At 42.2% G+C, this 21551-nt stretch overlaps 1 protein-coding gene across 1 annotated transcript in view; it reads left to right on the top strand.

Annotated features, from left to right (window-relative positions):
* The first annotated feature begins 1945 nt into the window (after positions 1–1945).
* The window catches only part of ChAT (Choline acetyltransferase), a 62563-nt gene continuing 42957 nt past the window's right edge, over positions 1946–21551 (top strand). Inside the window, exons 1-2 of the mRNA XM_080284749.1 lie at positions 1946–2003; positions 8001–8188. Coding sequence (XP_080140875.1) covers positions 1946–2003; positions 8001–8188 — 246 coding nt within the window. The remainder of the gene's footprint in view (positions 2004–8000; positions 8189–21551) is intronic.

Raw genomic sequence — 21551 nt, 5'->3', positions numbered from 1 at the left:
CAAACACCCCTACATATCATCGGCATCCTTACTTTGTTTGTTTCATAAGTAAATAGTTTAGATTTTATGACTATCCGATATGTAGATTATTTATGGGTAGACCTTCTCTCTCTCTCTCTCTCTCTCTCTCTCTCTCTCTCTCTCTCTCTCTCTCTCAAACGATGTCTTTTCGTTATATTCTTGCTGTCTTCAAGTGATTTTATTAGTCCCTTCCAATCGGTGACGTGTTTTTGCTACCTCCAGACGATTTTCTTCGTCTTAGGGTAGACTCCTCGATTTGGTGGTGTTTGATATAGCCTTCACTGAGCGTCCCACTGCATGACGTCCTCCTCAGTCTAATTAAACGCGTCTTGTGATAGAAAGACTAGAAGAATATTCACATGTGAAGAGTTTAAATTTAAGATGATCAGTCAGTGAACGCAGAAATAGACACTATAAATCATTAAAAAAAAAAAAAAGGGGGGGGGGGATGGCGGTGGCTGAATCGTAGAGAGGCTGCCTGCATTCCTAATGGACCCACGTTCGAATCCCGGCTGGGACAGGGAACAGCATAAGGATTTGAATTTCATAAAGCTGAGTTTACTGATATACCAGAAGACCCGCCGACATGTAAAAGTACCCCCACTAATACCAGTACACCAGTCCTGTATGAGACAGCCCTAGCATGTATTCAATATGGACGGTGGATGTTGGCGCCGAAATGGTGACATGTGGAGTTGTATTGTACGTAGGAGGACCACTGGGCCCTGTGAACAGGCTCTGAAGCTTATGCCCAGAGTCGGTCACACATTGAAAAAAAAACACACATTCAATCATACAGTACATTTAAAGGTAGATGACCAGCGTACTTCCTTTGATGGTCTCACATGATCGAAAAACGTCCAATGAACTCCTGAGGATCGACCCTATGACAGACCATCACTCCAGCTGGGGCGTTCCAACCACTACACCATCAGGCGCCATATCATTCTCCACACTGACCCAACCAGCCTCACCGATCGTGTTTGTGATTTAATATTATGTAAAAAGAATAATTGCGTAATTCTATATATATAAAAATAAACAAGTAAATATATTGAAACATAAATACACGACTAAACACCTCAGTTACCTTAGTCATACAACATTAGCTCATGCTGTAATTACCTCCGCCTACGAAGTTGGAGGAGGTTATGTATTCACCTGTGTTTGTTTGTTCGTCCACATGATATCTCCAGAAGTTCTCAATAAATTTCAATGACATTTTGTGGAAGGGTGGGTCATGGGCCAAGAAAGAATTGATGAAATCTGGAGTCGGATCCGGATCCGGATCTGAAGTATCCCGCAGAGTACCTCCGAAAGTTCTCAATGAATTTCAATGAAATTTTGTGGAAGGTTGGGCCAAGGGTTAGGGAAGAATTGACTAAATTTAGGGGCGGATCCGTGTTCTATGTATATCCAAACAATATCTCCACGGATCCGGATCCCTTTTTAATGGCAATGTCATTGGCGGAGGTATGGGCTTTCTTGCTGCTTTCTAGTTTCTTTCCTGGATCCTTTTAATTTGTGGTGTCGATTCAAAAGTAAATTTTCTTCGTTTTCATTATTTATATTTCAGTCAAAATTTCGTTAGGCCACCGTATTTCTTTTCTGATATCTTTACCGTTTTCTCGGAATCAATTACTTTATGTCAGGGCAGACAAAATTATTGCATTATTTTGAGTATTATCCTTACTCGTAGGGCCAACCATTCTTTTCTTCCAGGTAAAAATTTATTCGGCTCTACTACTGAATTTATTGTTGATATGATTTGAACAACAATTGGCTCCTTCCTTCATTACTGAGGTTATTTTCTTTTCAGGCTGTGTGCTGGCTAGCACGCCCCTTTGTCTTGATTTATTGGTAATGACACAACCTGGGTTTTATTTACTGTTCTTGTTTTGTTTACGTGTTTCAGGAGGCCGGGATGGGGTCGCCACAGCCCTCCCCCAGTAGGCTCAGCCGCTACACAGCCATGGGCCACCGTAAGTCATAGCACCTCACTGCACACCTCACCCACACCTCACCGCACACCTCACGTACCACACCACACACCTGTCTGCAGTGCATTAACACATTGCCCAAGAAGGTGATGCACGTATGTTGAAACTATAATATTTTTATCCAAACAAAGTGCTGGAGTGAATTAGATATTATGAAGAGTAACTTTATATATTAAATCTGACTGATACCTGAATGAAACTTGCGGATAAGATGTGAGTGAACAATGTGGTCATAGCACTTTGTTCACCCACATCTTGCTCGCTAGTGGTTGAGCACACACTTCTCTCAGATATTAGTCAGTGTACCGTATAAGTTAGTCTTCGTATTAGTACAGTATCCTATTTGCTTCTGTACTTTGCATAGACAAAATATTGTATATTGTCCATACGTGTCGTCTACAACCTGTTTTGGGGAACTCTGTATTAGCTGCACACCTGCGTCATTACGTACTGTACACTTGCTACATTTGTGTAACACCATAAACGATACACCTGCTGCACATGTACCTGCACCATGGTTTCACCACGCTTGTTCCAATGCTGTTCACAGCAATAAGGTGGCTTTCAGTTTATATAAAATTCCAACTACCAAAGCTAATTACACCCTTATCACATGCACTTGCTGTTTCTCAGCGAATCGTGATGAATGAGTTCTTTCTCACGTCGAAACCAATTTCATTCACCCACATTATCTTATGTTTTTTTTTTCTCCCCACCTCTTTTTCACTAGAATGGCTTGTTAGTGTCTCTGTCACTGATAGTGCTGAAGTCTGTCGTTTCTGTTTACACCCTGGACGTTTCCGTGCTGTTCCTCCATCGCCTCCCCTCTATGAGTACCTGTGCCTGATATTAAAAATTCTAAAGACGTACACCGGTATACTTTTTGTTTTCTCTGGCCATAATACAAATGTGGCATGCCGTTCAAACTTTTTTGTTAGCTTACAAAATATGCTTGTGTGCTTAAACACTGTCTCTGCAGATATAGTTCCCCCTCTGTATATCCTCTCGCACCCTTTTTGCTAACTGGAATCTTGTTTTTATTCAGCTTGTCCCGAAGAAAGGAGACCATCCCAAACCCCCTGCCTATCGGCTAAGTAATTTAGTATTTTGCATTTACAAGGTTCTGGTGTCAATCCCTAACAGGTAGATTTCTTCAGACAATTTTCTTCCCGTCCGTAAGTATGAGTTCCGTAAAGGATGCGCCGATGGTGATCTACAGTCCTTTCAGATGCCAGCTTAAGATCTTTGTGGGATTAGGGTGAAACTTAAGGTACTGCACAAGACATACGGTACTCAAGACATTCGAATAAGTCTGGTATAGTTTGTTTTTGGTTTTCTTGGCTGCCCTTCAGCTGATTTAATTACGATTGTGCCTTTCTGCCACGTTTCCATTCCAGCTGTTCTGTAGCAATAATTATAAGGGATAGTGATTGTCTGAGTCTGTTGCAGTGGCGCTCTTCAAGGCTCTGTCTTCTCACCAGCAACATTCTAATTATTGACCAACGATCTTCAGAGACGCATGTATAGTCCTGCCTACTAATACGGTGATAAATTCTGCTTTTCACACCCACCGCAGAATCCATCACACCAGTCACCACAACACACAGGATGAAGCTGCGACACCCATAACTGCCTCTCCCCTAGAAAGTTCTTCATAGTGCCTCATAATTCAGTTTATCTTTTAACTTGACACAGTCTTCTCAACGACTATCCTCTTATTCTGAACAATATACAGCGCTGTCTTTTATCTCTCTACGTATCCTCGGTATCTTTATTTTTCTTGTGATTTGTCTTGGAGAGAAACCACTACTTCTTTTGCGATATCTGCTTCTCAGAGGTTGGGTGTGCTGAACCGGCTCCATACCTTCTTTTAATCTCTTGCTGACTTGTGTAGGAGTCTATCTTGCCACTGCGGGGATGGAAGTTTCGTGAATAGAAGGCTAACTACACTGAATTCCTTTAAAAAGGTTGAAGTCAGAGGTTTTTGACGCTCTCTCTCTCTCTCTCTCTCTCGTAGTTGAAAGCTGTTCGGATTCAATTTTTTGCTCTGCCCATGTGAGAAAAATAAATGAATAAGTAAATTAATAAAAAAAAGATAAAATATGTATGGATAGTTTAAGGCTAATATTGCTAGTATGTATCTTTCTTCAGCCCATTTATGTCCATACTGTTGCTGTTTCTGCCTATCCTATGAAATTTCCCTCAGATTTTTTCAGTTTTACAAGGTGTTGCTCTCTCTCTGTCTCTGTCTCTCTCTGTCTCTCTCTCTCTCTATATATATATATTTCTGTCTAACAGCTAGCTATCTTTACAACATCTCTTCCAATATTCACTTCCTCCCTCTCTCTCTCTCTCTCTCTGTCTCTCTCTCTCTCTCTCTCTCTGTCTCTCTCTCTCTCTCTCTCTCTCTCCCTCTCACCCCTGCACCCCCCGCGTGTTGCAAAGGTCAGTCTGCATCTAACACGGTGTTGCGTGGTGTTGCCAGCGTGTCTAGTTTGCAGCCACTTCTTGCAAACCACCATCCATTTTTTTTTTCTACAAATCCTTGCAACCTCCAGACGATTTTCCTCATCAGTCCTGAGTATTATTTTCAGCTTACTTTTTCGCTCATGACTTTCCATTTTATTTTATTAACAAATCCCATGACCTTTTTCTTTTTTATCTAAGTCTTGCTACTTCCAGACGATTTTCTTCATCTGTCTTGAGTATTTCTTAAGATTTTTCAACTTCCTTTCAAAACTCCTCAGTACTGTGACCTATTTTTCGTCTCCTCTCTCTCTCTCTCTCTCTCTCTCTCTCTCCAGACGATTTCCTGCATCGGATATTTTTTTTTTTTTTTTTTTACTTTTTGCTTTTCTTAACCCCTTCAGGCCGACCACGTACTTTTCCTTTGATTCTTGCTACCTTCAGACGATTTTGCTCTCCTTATGGCAGACTTCAAACCCCTCCAATCCGATGACTCATTTTTTTCATTTTATTCCTATTTCCAGACGATTTTATTAATCCGAGGGGAGATTTCTTCCTGTGAAGGGGTTATTGGAGGCTTTATCTAACCCCTCCAGCTCTAAAATCCTCCCCTCAAGCTGAATAAAATCGTCTGTTTATAGGAAAAATAATTAAGTACATCATGGGACTGAGGTAGATAAAAATAGATTAATGGAACACAGGAGATTTTATGTAACCTTCATTAACCCCCTGACTACGAGGGGATTTTCCTAAGCTGCATAAAAATCGTCTGGAAATAGCAAGAGTAGGCTAATAAAAATGTCTCCCACTGCTTCAAGGAGTCACCCCCCAACCTCAGGGAAAGGGGAAGGAGGAGGGGTGTTAGGCTATTTGTGCTCTCTCTCTCTCTCTCTCTCTCTCTCTCTCTCTCTCTCTCTCTCTCTCTCACACACACACACACACACACACACACACACACACACACACACACACACACACACACACACACCTTCTTGTAACCTTAGGAATTGCGTAATTACAACGTCTTCACCCTTTTCAAGATTCTTACGCGATCCTTCAATTAACCTCTTCAAGCTAGTGAACTTTTTTTTTTTTAAACTTATTCTTCATTTCCCCAGACCACCGTTTCTTAATATGGGATGTCAACACCCCTGGATGGAGCTGGAATCGATTTAAGGGGCCACTAGCTTAGGCCATTAGTAAAGTGCAATGTGATAAGTTACGTCTGTTATCCAGTTGTAATGCATCGTTAAGCAGCTGCGGAATATAAAGCAGTTTTAGCACAGGAAGGAGTATCGTTCTTGCCATGAAGAACTTCTGTATGTTCCTCATCTCCATACTTTGGCAGTAGTTGCGTTGCTGTTTAACCTCAAGGAAGTTCTGACTGTATGCAGTGAAGCCACGACCTTCTCCAAATTTGCCGTTTGAATCACAGAATGTTTATATTACACTGTGAGAAGTGGGCAAATCCTGGCCCATGCTGCCGAGCTCCATGTTGGGATGGTTGTATTGCTACTAGAGTGTCAGATGAACTTCTCTGAAAAAATGAGGACGCAGTGTTCATTCTCTTTCTGCCTGTCTGGTAGACATTATAAACTGTTTGGATAAACTCTGCTTGTCCTTAAAAGGAGTGGATGTCAATATGATCATCTCTGTGCAGGGAAGTAAAAACGTTAAAGAAACCTCACTATGAAAGCGGCGAATCCTAGAAGGAAATGTTGGAAACTTTCTTATTCGGGGCAAAAAACGGGGAAATGAGACAGATAAAACCATGCTCACAGAAAGCAGTATTGCTCACCTCAACTCGAGGCCATCATAGGCGCATCTTTGTCGTCCAAATGACGGATCGGAATCGAAACCTCCTGCAGTGAAACCAAGCTGCGCCGTTTTTGTCCGCCAAAGTGCTCCGAAGCCGGCCGAAGCATTTTTCAGCGAGCCAAAACCGTCTTCGTATCTGTCCGAAGCGAGGTCGGGAGCAGTTTTAGTGCAGCTGGTTCTCGCTTTGAAAGACTGAAAATGGGCATCAGGGACAAGTAAGTGATAAATATTATTAAATTAGCATTATGTACGTTAAATCGGGGTCCTGGAGGCGAATATTAATGATATATATAGCCAGTTTAGCACAGACTGATGCCTGTGATGTTTTCGTCATATGGTCTTTTATTTAGGGCGACCACTATGTCTACCCTTTGATCAGCTGCCGTAATAGTTCGGTTCTGCGTTGCCAGACTGTTTCCGAACAGAAACCAACGACCCTAGACGCGCTTCAAATCCCAGACTAAATCATGGACGACAGAAATGTGCCTTATGTCACAATACTTGTCCAAGGACGATTCAGCTTCAGAATGGATTCGGTATCATTTCCTGGAAAACAATAACAGTTCTAACAGCAAGAAGATGATTATTGATCTGTAAGTGAACTAGGAATATCAGATAATATTCTGTGCGTTACTGTCTGGCTTCTGATGTGTCCAGTTGGTAACATGCCTTGTGTTGGTGAGAGTAGCTCTGGAGGTAAATTCATTTCCATCTACCAAGAGTATGTGTGTGAAAAGACATTCTCCAGATCAAAATAGAACCCTGAACCGCATATAGGGTGGGCAGATACCATAAAAATGGCGGTGGCTTTGGCCAGCACCCAGTCTCGAATCCAGACAACCATCATTGAAAACCAGAAAAGGAAAAAAAAGATTGATGTGTGCATGCTTCATCATCATGATTTCAGTGCTTGTGGATGCTCTTTACTCTTCCTTTTTGCCTTCCATCCTTACTTATTGGCTTTACATATTTTTAGTTTCCCTGACGCCTTGTTTTGGGGCAAATAAGCCAATGAATTATCAAGCAATATTTTACATTATTTCATCCCTCTTGTAACTAGTATCGGTAGCCAGATGAAGGGGGTACAGGACTGCCAGACCTAACTACAGAGAGAGCTGTCTTGGGAAAAAGTTCAGAAACGTTGCTCTCGATTTTACTCAGCTTAGGGGAAATCTCGTAGTGAAGGCTGTATGTAACCCCCTCCAATTAGACACCTACCTCTCTGTGATACACCTCCACCTCGTAGTCAACCTCAGCCTTTCACATCAGCCTCACTCTACCCCAATGACTGGCACGTATATCTCTACCCCTACTTAAATCTACCTTCTCTGTCTCACTGTCTTTATAATAAGCCCTCTACCTGCCTCTCTCTACCTCAGAAATCAACCTGGGATATAATTTCTCCAGCCTCACTCTTCCCCTCCATGCTTTCTTGCACAGGGTACTTATCATCTCATTTCTCTGCCACAAAAGATTGACCTTACCTATTTTCTTTTACTTCATAAGTCAACCTCATTTTTACAGTAATTTCTTTATTCTCTCTTTCTTTCTCTCTCTCTCTCTCTCTCTCTCTCTCTCTCTCTCTCTCTCTCTCTCTCTCTCTCTCTCTCTCTCTCTCTCTCTCTCTCTCTCTCTCTCTCTCTCTCTCTCTCAACCTAAATCATTAACCACACCCTCCCCCTCCTCCCCCTCCAGGGTATCTGTCCCGGTGGGTGTCGTGGTCTGGCAGCCTCACCACGCCCCCCGGGTCCCCCTCCGCCCCCCGCGGCCCCCCAGGTGAAGCGGTGTCCCTCTCTCCCCAGCCCCCCAGAGCCTTCCAGCCTTCCAGGTCCAGGGCTTCATCTAAGACTTCAAACATGTCGGTGAAGCATGGACCGGTTCAGGTAGGTGTGAGAGAGCTTCTATCTATCGTCAGTGTTTATCTATCGGGGTCGGTCTCGTCTGGCTTCCTTGTCGGTGTTTCTTTCTCTCTCTCTCCCTCTCTCTCTCTCTCTCTCTCTCTCTCTCTCTCTCTCTCTCACACACACACACACACACACACACACGCACACACACACACACACCTTCATTCTCCTCCCAATCCCTTCCTATCATCGTTTTAAGAGTGCATCCCGTTTTCTATTCATTTCTTTATTCCGGCCTCTCGTCCTATGAATAAATTACATCTTTTTTTTCCTCTTTTTTTTTTTAGGAACTCGCGCTGATCTAGGATATTTATCATATTTATCTATTTATTTATCCATTAATTTATTTATTTATTTTATTTATTGGTCCTGATACGTGGAGATTTTTGCTATGACTAATCCATTTTGTATAAATCCCTTTCCTTTAGTGGGGGGGATTTTTTTTTTTCTTCATTTTAATTCTTACCACTGACTGAAGTTTTGTTTCTCCTTAACCCTTTCACTATGATGGATTTTATTACACCCGCGTTGGCGAAGCGAGAGCGGATGTTTTGTTTTTAGCGGTGTGTGTGTGTGTGTGTGTGTGTGTGTGTGTGTGTGTGTGTGTGTGTGTGTGTGTGTGTGCATGTTAACAAAACAGCTCGTACAGTTTTTACCCGATTTTAACCAAACTTGGCAGAAGGATGGAGGGACAGTCCGTATAAACTCTTGGTGATTTTTAGACCATTATGTCAGAGGTCAAGGTCACAAGGTCAGATCAAACACTGACATCGCAAAGGGATTTTATCCAATGCTGAACACACTTGGGGGGAACTTGAGGGAGGCAAGAATGATTCGGTTTGGAGAGTAGCCAGTCAAAGGTCAAGGTCACACGACAATGTCAAAGTTCTATCCATGGGTGTAATTGCTAATGAAATAAACTCAGACAGCTTTGTTCCGATTTTAACCAAACTTGGTGGAGGTGTTGAGGGTCAGTCAAGGAGTTAACTTTATAAAACACTATGTCAGTGATCGAGGTCACAGAGCAAAGCCAACTTACAGTGTTTTTATCGGATTTTAACCAAATTGTGTGGAAGGGGTGAGTATGAGGCAAGAATAATTAGGTTCAAGTTTAATACTTGTCCAAGGGCAAGGTCACAGGGAACAGTCAAAATCCAAGGTCATGTGGAAGGTCATTTCAAGCACTTCTGACGTGATTTGAGCCACACTTGGTGGAAATGTTAAGGGTCTGGCAGGAACGAAAGGATTCAACTGTAAGAACAGTCAGTCAAAGGTCAGTGTCAGAGGGCTAGATCAAAGTCGACCCATTGTGTCTGACTCTGAATAGAGCAACTAAAGCAGTTTTCAGATGATGTGTATCAGACTTGGTGGACTGGTTGAGGATCACCCAGAGGGCTGACCTATTGTTTTGAGACCAACAGATCAAAGGTGAAGGTCCCATGACAAAGTCAACTTAAATAGTTTTAGCCCACGTAAACCGAACGTTGTGGAAGTGTTAAGATTAAATAAAGATAAAGAGACTCAGTTGTAAGAACAACCAGTTAAAGGTCAAGGTCACGGAAAGGTCAAAAGTCACGGTCACATGGATAAGTCAGCTCAGACTGTTTTTACCAAATTTGAACCAAAGTTGGTGAAAAAGATAAGCGTGAGGCAAGGATGAAATAATTTGATTTTGAGAGTAGTTTATCAGAGGTCAAAGTCACACGGCAAAGTAAAATATTTAGATCTGAGACTAGGTAGTGGGCGCTGATGTTGCTCTTGTTTATCACTCCTTCATGTATATTTTAAGCTGTTCATATTATCTCCTATTTTTTTATGAAGTCCTTTATTATGACGGTGCCTTGTATCTTGCTATCTCCAAACTGTTTTATTTTGCTCAGGAGAGACTTCCAGAACTGGAGATAGAGTACAATAATCTCTTTAATTCGAGAGGCCATTCCTAAGATGATTACATTTGTGCGGAAGCGTCAATAGTAGAGTAAAATAAGATGTAATCGTAGTGATGGGATTAAGGGTCGTATTCTAAATGGCTCTGGGGATTTCGTAACACATATTCCATAGCGAATTATTCAGGACATTGCACATCAACATCCACTGCTGCAAAACTGTCTATAAAAAAGCTATGCAAACAGCATGCAGGCGAATGACAAGATGCAGTATACAGAATAAATAGCAGAGGGAGAGGTGCTAAAACCCTTCCTGTGTTACTCAGAATACAGTACAGTAGATTTCTAGTGAAGATATTAAAAAAAATAAAATCTAAACCCCTTCCCTACGAGAGCATTATAAAATCGTGGGAAGACAGCAGAGATAGTCAAAAAACGTCCTACTGAAACGTTTACTCCCTTTAGCAGAACGTTTTATTTTTATTTTTTTCCATTTTACTTTTGCTGTCCCCAGACGATTTTATTCACCCTGAGATCAAAATTAGGGTGACTATTTTTCCAAGCCTCCATTAACCCTTTCTCCATCGGGGGCTTTATTGTGCTGAATAAAATCGTCTGGTAGTGGCAAAAATAAGATAGATAAAAATGGTTAAGGAAATAACGTTCTTGCCTTTCACGTATCAGTTCCATCCCCCAAAAGGTAACTTAAGTCTCTCTCTCTCTCTCTCTCTCTCTCTCTCTCTCTCTCTCTCTCTCTCTCTCTCTCTCTCTCTCTCTCTCTCTCTCTCCATAATGCCCCTGGAAAGACGTAAATATTTAGTGAATTGTGGGGAGCCAGTTAAGTGAGTTAGGGAGGATGCCATGTCAACAAGATGATTGAATTGAACGGGGTTATTGTGCGGCCAAAATCAATTATGCCCTTCTGCACACACACACACACACACACACACACACACACACACACACACACACACACACACACACACACACACACACACACACACACACACACACACACACACACACACACACACACACACACACACACACACACACACATAGACATAAAAATTCACTAACTGACATACACTTGCACACAAAAGCAGGCACGGTCACTTCTCTCTCTCTCTCTCTCTCTCTCTCTCTCTCTCTCTCTCTCTCTCTCTCTCTCTCTCTCTCTCTCTCTCTCTCTCTCTCTCTCTCTCTCTCATCAGTTTCTTTCAATTTTCTCACTTACTCTCTTACTCTTCCCTCTTACGATTACATTTCTTGCTTTCTGTATATCACTCCTGCCACTGTTATTGTATTCAGCTAATGGAAGACCTTTTAATGAAGATGATAATGAAGGCAATATCTACTACTCCAGGTTGAGAGTCTTTTTGTTTTTCTTTTTTTAATGAAAACAGTCATTTTAAGGCAGCACGAAAGACGAAAATCGCGTCATCGAGGTGAAACGGCTAATCCCTCCACTTCAGCACCCCTTACCAAATCCCTCCTTCTCCTCTTCCCTTTCTCCCTATTCCCCATCATAACGTACCCTTTTCCTCCCCCCCTTACACTCTATCCCCCTTCCCTCCCCGATCTTGTCCCCCATAACCCACCCCAAACTTCCCACACCCAGTCTTCACCCCACCCCACATCCCTTCCCTCCCTTCTCCTCTCCTCCCCACCTCCCCCAGTTCCTTCTTCATCGCATTCTTATCCCGCCTCCTTTCCTTCACATCACCTCACTCTCACCTCATCTTATCCTTCATCCCCTCCCCTACCACACCCTCCACTATTTCCTTCCCCACACACTACCCACACCCTCCACTTCTTAGCGCCCCCCCCCCCACTTACAGTCCTTTCCTCCTCCCTACCTCCACACAACTCCACCCCCCCGCCCACCAGACCACTTATCCTATCCAACACAACCCCTACCCTTCATCACATCCCCTGTCTTCTTGGCTTATTATTTTCTTTGTTTTCATCTTGGTTATACAGACGATTTCATTCAGCTTAGGAATGATCACTGCCGCTTAAATTTAGGGCATCCTTAGGAAGGCCTATTTGTTCTCTACGACAAGGAGAGTATGTTCACACCCCTGTTTGTTCTTTTGTTTGTCTGTTACAATAATTACTCAAAAACTAAATGAGAGATTTGGAACATGTCCCAGGGAATAATCGATTAACTTTTGGAACCGATCCGGATTGTATGACAGATTCTGGATCTGGAAAACACTTTTTACGAAACCCTAAACAATGATGACAAAACCTGACCCATTAGGAAGAGTGATTTGGAAGTTACGTTGCCCTTGTCGGAAAGATGCGCTCCACCGAGTGCCCCTCGTGTTTTCAGTTTCTTCTTTCACCTCTCTCTCTCTCTCTCTCTCTCTTACTCCTCCATCATCCATCTCATTTATCCCTTTCTTCATGGACTGTTTCTTTCTCCCCCACCCCTGCTCCCAATTTTCTCTCTCTGTCATCCCTACCTCTCCTCACATCCTACTCTCATTTCCCTCCATTGTTCCCTCCCTCTCTCTCTCCCCTCTCCACCCTCCATTGTGCCTTTCCGTGGCGGCATGTGTCTGGCGTGGGGCACAATAATAACACACGTGGCCCCTCATTCCAATGTAAACACAACCACGTGGCCACCCTCATCAAATGTAAACAAATGACGCAATCGATATATCTGAACATGTTGGCCCGTGTATTTTGAGGGAGTCTATTTTTAGTGGTCTAGTGGTCTGAGGCTCCGCAAAAAATATGTAGGATATAGTAGGGTGGTCCATATATTGCGTGTCTCAATTCTCGCGGACACCTTGCGTTATTTCTACTTCCCATAAATGTCTGCGCTCCACACCAGCAGACTGAGCCGTTTCCGCAACACCTAAGACACCAACACACTGAACCGTTCCCGCAACACACAAGACACCAACACACTGAGCCCTTCCCGCAACACACAAGACATTTAAACACTGAGCCGTTCCCGCAACACACAAGATAGGGAAGCATAGTTTACGAACCTCTGTGTATTAAATATCCCCTAAAATCCGTGCATATCATTTTAATCAGACCACCACCAGACTCTTCATTCAACCTTCTAAGGATCTCTTGTAATGAAGGGATTAATGTAGGCTGTATCTAATCCCTCCAGTTCAAAAAGTCTCTCTTCTGCCGAAAAAAAAAGAAAAAAAAAAGAATCCCCTAAAGACAGCGAGAAGAAATGCAAATCCGTCAACGAACTGAAAGGCTTAATGGTATAAAAGTCACAAATGCCGTCATAACATCTTCAACCTTGTGATGCTGAAGTAAACCCAGACGATTTTATCCATCTGTAAATGGGCTCTGTCATGGTGAAGTTATTAATGGACACATCTTACCTCTCCAGTTTGAATAGTCTCTCCAGATCTGAACAAAATCGTCTCAAGGTGGAAAGAGTAAAATGAAAAAAATGTGTATTCGGAGTGGCGATTAAACAATTCACTATAGTAAGTCTGTTCTGGTGCAAAGTTCGTCTGGAAGTAGCAAGAATAAAACCTTCAAATACCCCATCGCACAGACAGGAAAAGCCTACTGGAGACTATTTAGCACCCGCCGCAAGAGACGCCTTTCCCCAGCTAACTAAAATCGTCTGGAGGTAACAAAGGTAAAACAGAAAGCTTCGTAGTGAAAGTTAAATATTTCGGACTGCATTCGCCTAGCCCCGGGGCCCTACACCTGGCAAAGAATAATTTAAGACTCTCAGTTTGATCTTACCTGGCAGAGATTTCCTTCCCTTATTAGCGAGTTACCTATTACACATTAACAAAATCTTATAATTATTTACGCATCATTTTCTTAACATTTCTTCATATCTATACCCTTGTCACCCTCACTTGGCCAAAAATTGCCATCTCTCCTCCTTGAATCCTGGGTTGCAGCAGGACATTAACACTAGAATATGATGCTTGTCACGAAGAAGTGCTATGGAATGGATGTAGAGGCGTGGCACTCTTTTGCTGTCAGTGAGCTGCGTGAAATCACACACACACACACACACACACACACACACACACACACACACACACACAAACTCCTGGCCAAGTTAAGGTGAAAAGAGTATACCATTATATTTTGCTACCCATTTTCTGTAACATGTTCATTATGATTTGGAGAGGTAACGCCTTCCTTTCAGGTAAGATAAACAAGCTATTTTTATTACTTTTATTTGGCTCTCTTTTACTATTATTCCTAAGACGATTTTATTCAGTTTCCAAGAGAATTTTCAAACAGGGGGGATTTACCTAGAGCACTCCCAATAGTGCGTTTACTCTGAAAAAAAGAAATCTGTAACATATTTTAGCTTGGTTAATGATGAAGTGTGGTCAGAATGAAGGCTTGATTTGACTAGTAACCAAGGAGACCCGTCTCTGCCTCATACCCAGAGTTTACTGAAGTTCATGCAGCCACGACTTAGAATTCAGCATATGTAAGCGATAAATTTCCTTCAAGATTTTAAAAAAAAAATAAATAAAATCTCAACCTTCAGCAGCTCAAGTCTAAGTGATACAGATGTTTTGATGAATGAAGGACACCTGTAATCTGGTGTATGGATTATTTTTTTTATTTAATTTGTTTTTCCTTCCTCTGTTCATCTTCTGTAAAAATGATAATAATAATACTAATGATACTACTGCTACTACTACTACTACTACTACTACTACTACTAATAATAATAATAATAATAATACATCCCTCCCTCACTACCAGCGACTCTCTAAGATGTATTGGATCATCTTGTAACAGTTAAAATTATTCATGAAAAGAACTTACTGATGTGAAGCCATTAGTTAACTGCTTATCTGTTAACTATCTGTCTGTCTAACTATCATTCATGCAGCTGTCTACCCACCTACCTACCTACCTGTCTACCTATATACTTACCCCTCTCTCTCTCTCTCTCTCTCTCTGCTCATTCATCTATAGGACCATTCATTCATTCATCTATTCATGTTCCCACAGCTATCTTTCCTACTGATTTCTATGCCTCTCCTCCTCGCTCTTTAACTCCCACTGTCTCCAACCATCCATCCATCTACCCACATCCTAATCTATCCTCCTACGTCTCCACCTACCCTATTATCTCTCTGTCCATCAACCAGTTCAGCATCTATCCATCTATTTACCTGTCTATCTGTCCTACATACACATAGGCTTATCTCCCTGTCTCAAGGTACCAATTCATATCTAGGTCTTCTCTCTCTCTCTTCTCTCTCTCTCTCTCTCTCTCTCTCTCTCATTGTAAGGTCTACTGTTGCGTATAAATCAAATTTTCCTGTCTGCTCGTCCTAAAACCTATCTATCCATCTATCTATCCATCTACACAGTCTAAGTTTATCTATTGGCCTTACCTATCCACTCCTGTGTTTATCTATCCATAAATCTATCTATCTGCCTCACAAATTTATATAGCCTATTTTGTCTATTTTCACATAGGTCTATCCAATTTCTACCTATGGAGCCTACTCAATAGACCCAATTTACTAACATACCCATTACGCCGCTAATCTACTGGTACTCTCTCTCTCTCTCTCTCTAATCCCATCTACACCTACTCGTCTTCTAGCCTACCACGCCATCTCAGCCCCAGAGATCAACCTAATTCTAATAAATATGTAGATAGGGCGAGAATGAGATTACAGGAGGTGAAGGGTGATGGTGGTAGTTGTGGTAGTTGTGGTAGAGGTGATGGTGGCAGTAGTGGTGCATGTAGTAGTGATAGCGGTGGTGGTATTGATGGTAGTGATGACAGTAGTTTTGATATTGGTAGGGGTAGTGGTGGTGATGGCGGTGGTAGTAGCGATAGTGGTAGTGTTGGTAGTGATGGTAGTGGTGGCAGTAGTGGTAGTGGTAGCATAAGCAGTAGTGGTGGTAGTAGTAGTAATAGTTGTTGGTGTAGTGGTGACAGTCGTGGTAGTGATAATAGGAATGGTGGTAATGGTGTTAGTTTAGTATTAATGGCAGAGATAGTGATAACTGTAATAGTGGTAGTAGTAGTAGTAGTAGCAGTAGTGGTAATGTGGTAGTAGTAGTAGTAGCAGTGTGGTAGTAGTAGTAGTAGCAGTGTGGTAATAGTAGTAGTAGTAGTAGTAGTAGTAGCAGTGGTAATGTGGTAGTAGTAGTAGCAGTGTGGTAGTACTAGTAGTAGTAGTAGTAGTAATAGTAGTGGTAGTGTGGTAGTAGTAGTAGTGGTAGTGTGGTAGCAGTAGTAGCAATGGTAGTGGTCGTAACAGCAGTCTAATGGCCTTCCTAGTTACCAACCACTTACAGGCTTGTTAGGTTACTCCCAGGTAACCAAGACGACGGAAAAGTACGCTTGTTAAAAGAAAGAGCAATTCAGGTCATCATTATCATCATCATCATCATCATCATCATCATCATCATCATCACCATCATCATCACCACCATCACTACCATCGTCATCATCATCACCACCATCACTACCATCGTCATCACCACCACCACCATCATCATCATCATCATCATCATCATCATCATCATCATCATCATCACACCACCACCACCACCACCACCATCATCATCATCATCATCATCATCATCATCATCATCATCACCACCACCACCACCACCACCACCACCACCACCATCATCATCATCATCATCATCATCATGGTACTGAATATGATTGTTTAGAAAGGAGGAAGAAAGAGAGAGAAAAAAAAAATACAGAGAAAGCAAGAACGTAAAGTGAACGAAAGGAAGAGAAAGGAGGTGAAAAGAAAGGAAGTTGGAGAAAAATAAAAGAGAGAGAGAAAAGAAAATGAAAGGAACAGCAAAGGGAAAGGGAGATGAAAATAGGAAAAGAGTGAAGGAAATGAAACGGAAAGAGAGAGAGAGAGCGAGGAAAAGATAAAAAAAGAATTAGTGGGTAAGAACGAAAAGGAAAGAAAGGAGAGAAAAACGAAAGAAAGAAAGCAAAGGAAAGGGGAGCACAGGAGGAAATGAAGAGAGATATGCGAAAAGAAAAAGAAAGGGGAGAAAGAGAAACAGCAAGGGAGAGAAAAAGAGAAGGATAAGAGAAGAGGGAGCGAAGAGATGAGAAGAGAGCAAAATTAAAGAAAGGGGAGGAAAAGAGTCAAGAAGGAGACGCGAAGAAAAGAGAGGAGGAGGAGGTGATAAAGGGGAGGAAAGAAAATAAAGACAGAACGACGAGAGAAAGAAGGAGAGACAAAGAAAGAAGACACAGAGAATAACGAGAGAAGGAAAAAAACAGAAAACGAGATAAAAGCAGAGGAGAAACTCACCTAATTATACCTTGTTCCGTAAGATTCCGTCTAATTATCAACCACCCGTGTGCTGGTTACGTTGCCTTCCTGTACGCAAGGGCATGGAAAAGTACGCTTGATAAGGGGGACGGTTTAGGCACATCATCATCATCATCATCATCATCATTGTAATCACAGTCATCACCATTATTATCATCATCATCATCATCATCATCATTGCAATCACCATCATCACCATTATCATCATCGTCATCATCATCATCATCATCATCATCGTCATCATAATCATCATGGTAATCACCATCATCACCATTATCATCATCATCATCATCATCATCATCATCAGTGGTGCCGAAATACAGGGTCGTCCATATATTGCGCCTCCTTGTGTTCCGGGAACGGCTCAGCCTGCTGATATGGGCGTGGCAGTTTGTTATCTTTGCGCACTGTACTAGCGGAGACAGTGAAAGGTTAACCAAAATTATCATAAATGTTAAAAATAATTAGGAGTTTTTCAAGCAAAGTGAGGTAGATTTTGGTAACGAGAGCACTGGCAGAGAGGCCCAGTGGATGGACTACGATACATACTGTATACGTAAATCAGTGGACATAAAATAATATCGATCCACTTTGGTACGATAAACTACGGCAGAGTGAGCGATGATTTCTGACACCCGGTAATGTGATCTTCAAAGCGTTCAATACTTTTTAGAATATTATACAAGCGTTTCATAATGTTTCGAGTGAAAATTGGGCCGGTATTATTGTCGGCGGCTGTACATCACACTGAATTACAGGTTATCGTGTTCACATCCCAGTCTTTGGTGCCCTAAGTCTGTTTCTTGAATCTTTTCGTGGGTGAATTTATGGGTGGTGCTGTACTCGTTTCACATAAACTTGGCCAAAAAATATCTAGCCGTGGAGGAATTCGTGGGTGGATTCTGTACTATTGTTACTCTAACTTGGCCTAAATTTTCCATCTCTACATCTGAATCCTGAGTGGTAACAGCAGACTAATACTGGATTATGTTACTAGTTATGAAACGTGCTGGGGAGAGAACGTAAAAACACAGTAATATCTTGTTCCGCCACTGAGTTACCTGATATAAGGTGCAACAGGTCAGAAGTCTAGGCCAAGTTAGAGTGAAAAGAGTGTAGTAATACCTACATGTCCATCCTTAATCTTGGATATGTTCACACCCTGTCTGTTTATATTGCTTATGTATTCTCTCTCTCTCTCTCTCTCTCTCTCTCTCTCTCTCTCTCTCTCTCTCTCTCTCTCTCTCTCACACACACACACACACACACACACACACACACACACACACACACACACAAAACCATTACAATACATCCAATTTGACATGCACTGGTTTCACTACAGACAACTCTTCCTACTTCGTGTTATCAGTGCCATAATCTTGAATAACACTAGTGTACCGTTTTATGTGAACAGCACTGTACTGTCATTTTTGTGCAATAATAAGCATGCAACCCTAACCCAATACACCAGCCCTGTATAAGACAGTTCTATCATGTATTCAGTATGGACGGTACGTGTTAGTGCCGAAGTGGTGACATTTGAAGATGTGTGGTACGTAGGTGGACTGCTGGGCTTGGGGAACGGGATGTCAGGTCTATGGACAAAGTTGGACACATAAAAAAATTGTAAACTCCAAGTACGAATCATGCCTACAAATGCATATGCACCTGTCTAATTACCTTTACGTCATTGATTTGTTGACTACTTACCATGAATGTCGACACGGGATTTACCTGCTCACTCAGTCAGCAGTGTCAGGTTAATATCGCATCAATCACCACTTCTGTATTGTGTATCGTAGTTATTTACCTTGCCTTCGGTATAAACTTTTCCAGTCTCCGTACATCATTTAGACCTCTTTATGTTTCATCTTGTTGTCATCAGATATTTTATTGCAGTTCAGGAGAGCCTTCTAGTCAGTAAAAGTTTATGACTATATTTTATCTCACCTATTGTGGAATCGGCGAGAACTGCATCAAAATACGTTGTGTTGCTGAAGGTATAAAACGTTTGTGTTCCACGACATTACTTCACCGTTTCACTAAAGTTAACTAAAGTAGTCAGCATGGATATGGGATAACTCTGACCGTCACAATTCATCCGAGGAGAATACCCGGTCCTGCAGTGAAGCCTGTGCTGACTGATACACATGGCCTGCATATACTCTTAGTTTATACGGTATATAAGAAAGGGCCATAAAGGCACCGCAGAGAATATTACTCCTAGCAGTCACAGGGTTAATCACTAAAGTACAAAGACGCCTTTTTTGGTTGTTCGTATTCCGTTTATCTATCATCCAGTCCTTTTCTGCCCCATCAGGAGCGTAGGAACCCGGGGCTAGACTGCTCAGGCCCGACATTTAAGGCGAGTGGCAGGGGAGTGTGAGGCTTGCTGTCAGAAAATTTAACTCACCATAGAAGAGTCCTTTAATATAGAGGGACTCAGTGAATGCTATATAGCGTACTTATAATTTATCCAGTTCGAAAAAGCTTATATAAATTGTCGAGAGGTGGCAAGAACACTGCAAAAAAGATAACCTTATTGTAGCGATTAAGTAATGGCAAAAATGTAGTTGGAAGTTCTTATGTAGCAGAGGACGTTGCATTACAGTAGTAGAACTGATCTGGTAGCGGTGATGTGGAGGGATGTGTGGTTGGGGTGGTAGTGCGGCAGGCGTTATGTGGTGGAGGGCGGTGTGGTTGGGGTGGTAGTGTGTTTATGTGATGTGGCAGGAGGACGTATGGCTGAGCTGGTAGTGTGGTGGAGTGATTGTGGTGGTGGTATGTGTGTTGAGGTGGTATTGTGGCAGGGGTCATTTGGTGAAGAGACATGTGGTTGGGAGGTTATGTGGTGGATGTGGTGGTGTGGTGATGGCTGTGTGTGATTGTGGTGGACAGGATTTAGTAGTGTAAGTGTGGGTGTTGGTGTGGAATAGGGTGTGGGTATAACTGATGTAAGGGGAGTGGTAGTGAGTGAGAATAAGTGTGGATGTGGGTGCGACTGGTATAAGGTATGTAGTAGTAAGAGTGGTACAAGTGTGGGTGACGAGTATAAGTCTGGGTGTAGGTGTGGGTGTTGGTGTGGATTAGGGTGTGGGTATAGATGATGAGTGGTAGTGAGTGGGAATAAGTGTGGGTGTGGATGCGACTGATTTAAGGTATATTTGAGTGAGTGTAGGTGAGTTAATAGTGTGAGTGACGAGTGTAGGAATGGGTGTAGATGTGGTAGTAAGTGTGAGTGTCAGTGTGGGTGAAGGATGTGGGTGTCGTATCCAAGTATGTTAAGTGTGAGTGTGAATTTAAGTGTAAGTCTGGGATTAGCGGTGGAGATATGAGTCAGAATGAGTATACGCTTGAGTATGAGCATGAGTATATGTATATGTGGAGAGAAACAGCCCCACCCAATAAAGCAACACAGGTGAGGAGCCGCTAATTAGATGCTAATGAAGTGAATGCTTTGGACAGGTACCAGACAGACTTAAGTGACGAGGCGAGTAATGCGATTATGTCAACTCTCTCTCTCTCTCTCTCTCTCTCTCTCTCTCTCTCTCTCTCTCTCGTTTAAATACTTGATATGTGTAACTAAAGGTCGAGAAAAATATATAGATCGTATGTAGAACCAAGTAAGTGTGAAGTGCGTCCACAAGAAATTAAATAGATATATAGATGATTTTGATTTTCAGGCGGAGCTAAGATTTCGAAAGCTTAAACGATGTGAAAAAGACTGTGTGGCTCCTTTTAATGTGGCTCATCACAGCTGTATGATCCTCTCCTGTGTGTGTGTGTGTGTGTGTGTGTGTGTGTGTGTATGTGTGTGTGTGTGTGTGTGTGGTTTCTGGATCCTAACTCATTCCCCATCTATTAGTTGGCGTTGCAGTACAAATGACGATACTGACGAAGACCTTGACCTTGGCCATAACAGTGAAAATAACGACCACGACGACGAGAACGACAACGACTACGAAAACGATGATGATGATGATGATGATGATGATGACATTGATGACGATGACATTGTTTCAGTCCCTTGTTCAGCGGTGGTTCGACCTCACTTATCTGCTTTCCTGTTCCTTCTTCCAGATCCCTTCCTACCCCCCATATAATAGTGGTAAATAAGTCAATAGGATGATGATAATGATGGTGGTA

The sequence above is a fragment of the Coenobita brevimanus genome, chromosome 102, assembly GCF_032717465.1.
Source record: "Coenobita brevimanus isolate Jiangsu-jjx chromosome 102, ASM3271746v2, whole genome shotgun sequence".
Taxonomy (NCBI): Eukaryota; Metazoa; Arthropoda; class Malacostraca; order Decapoda; family Coenobitidae; genus Coenobita; species Coenobita brevimanus.
This window is presented reverse-complemented; position numbering and strand designations above follow the sequence as displayed.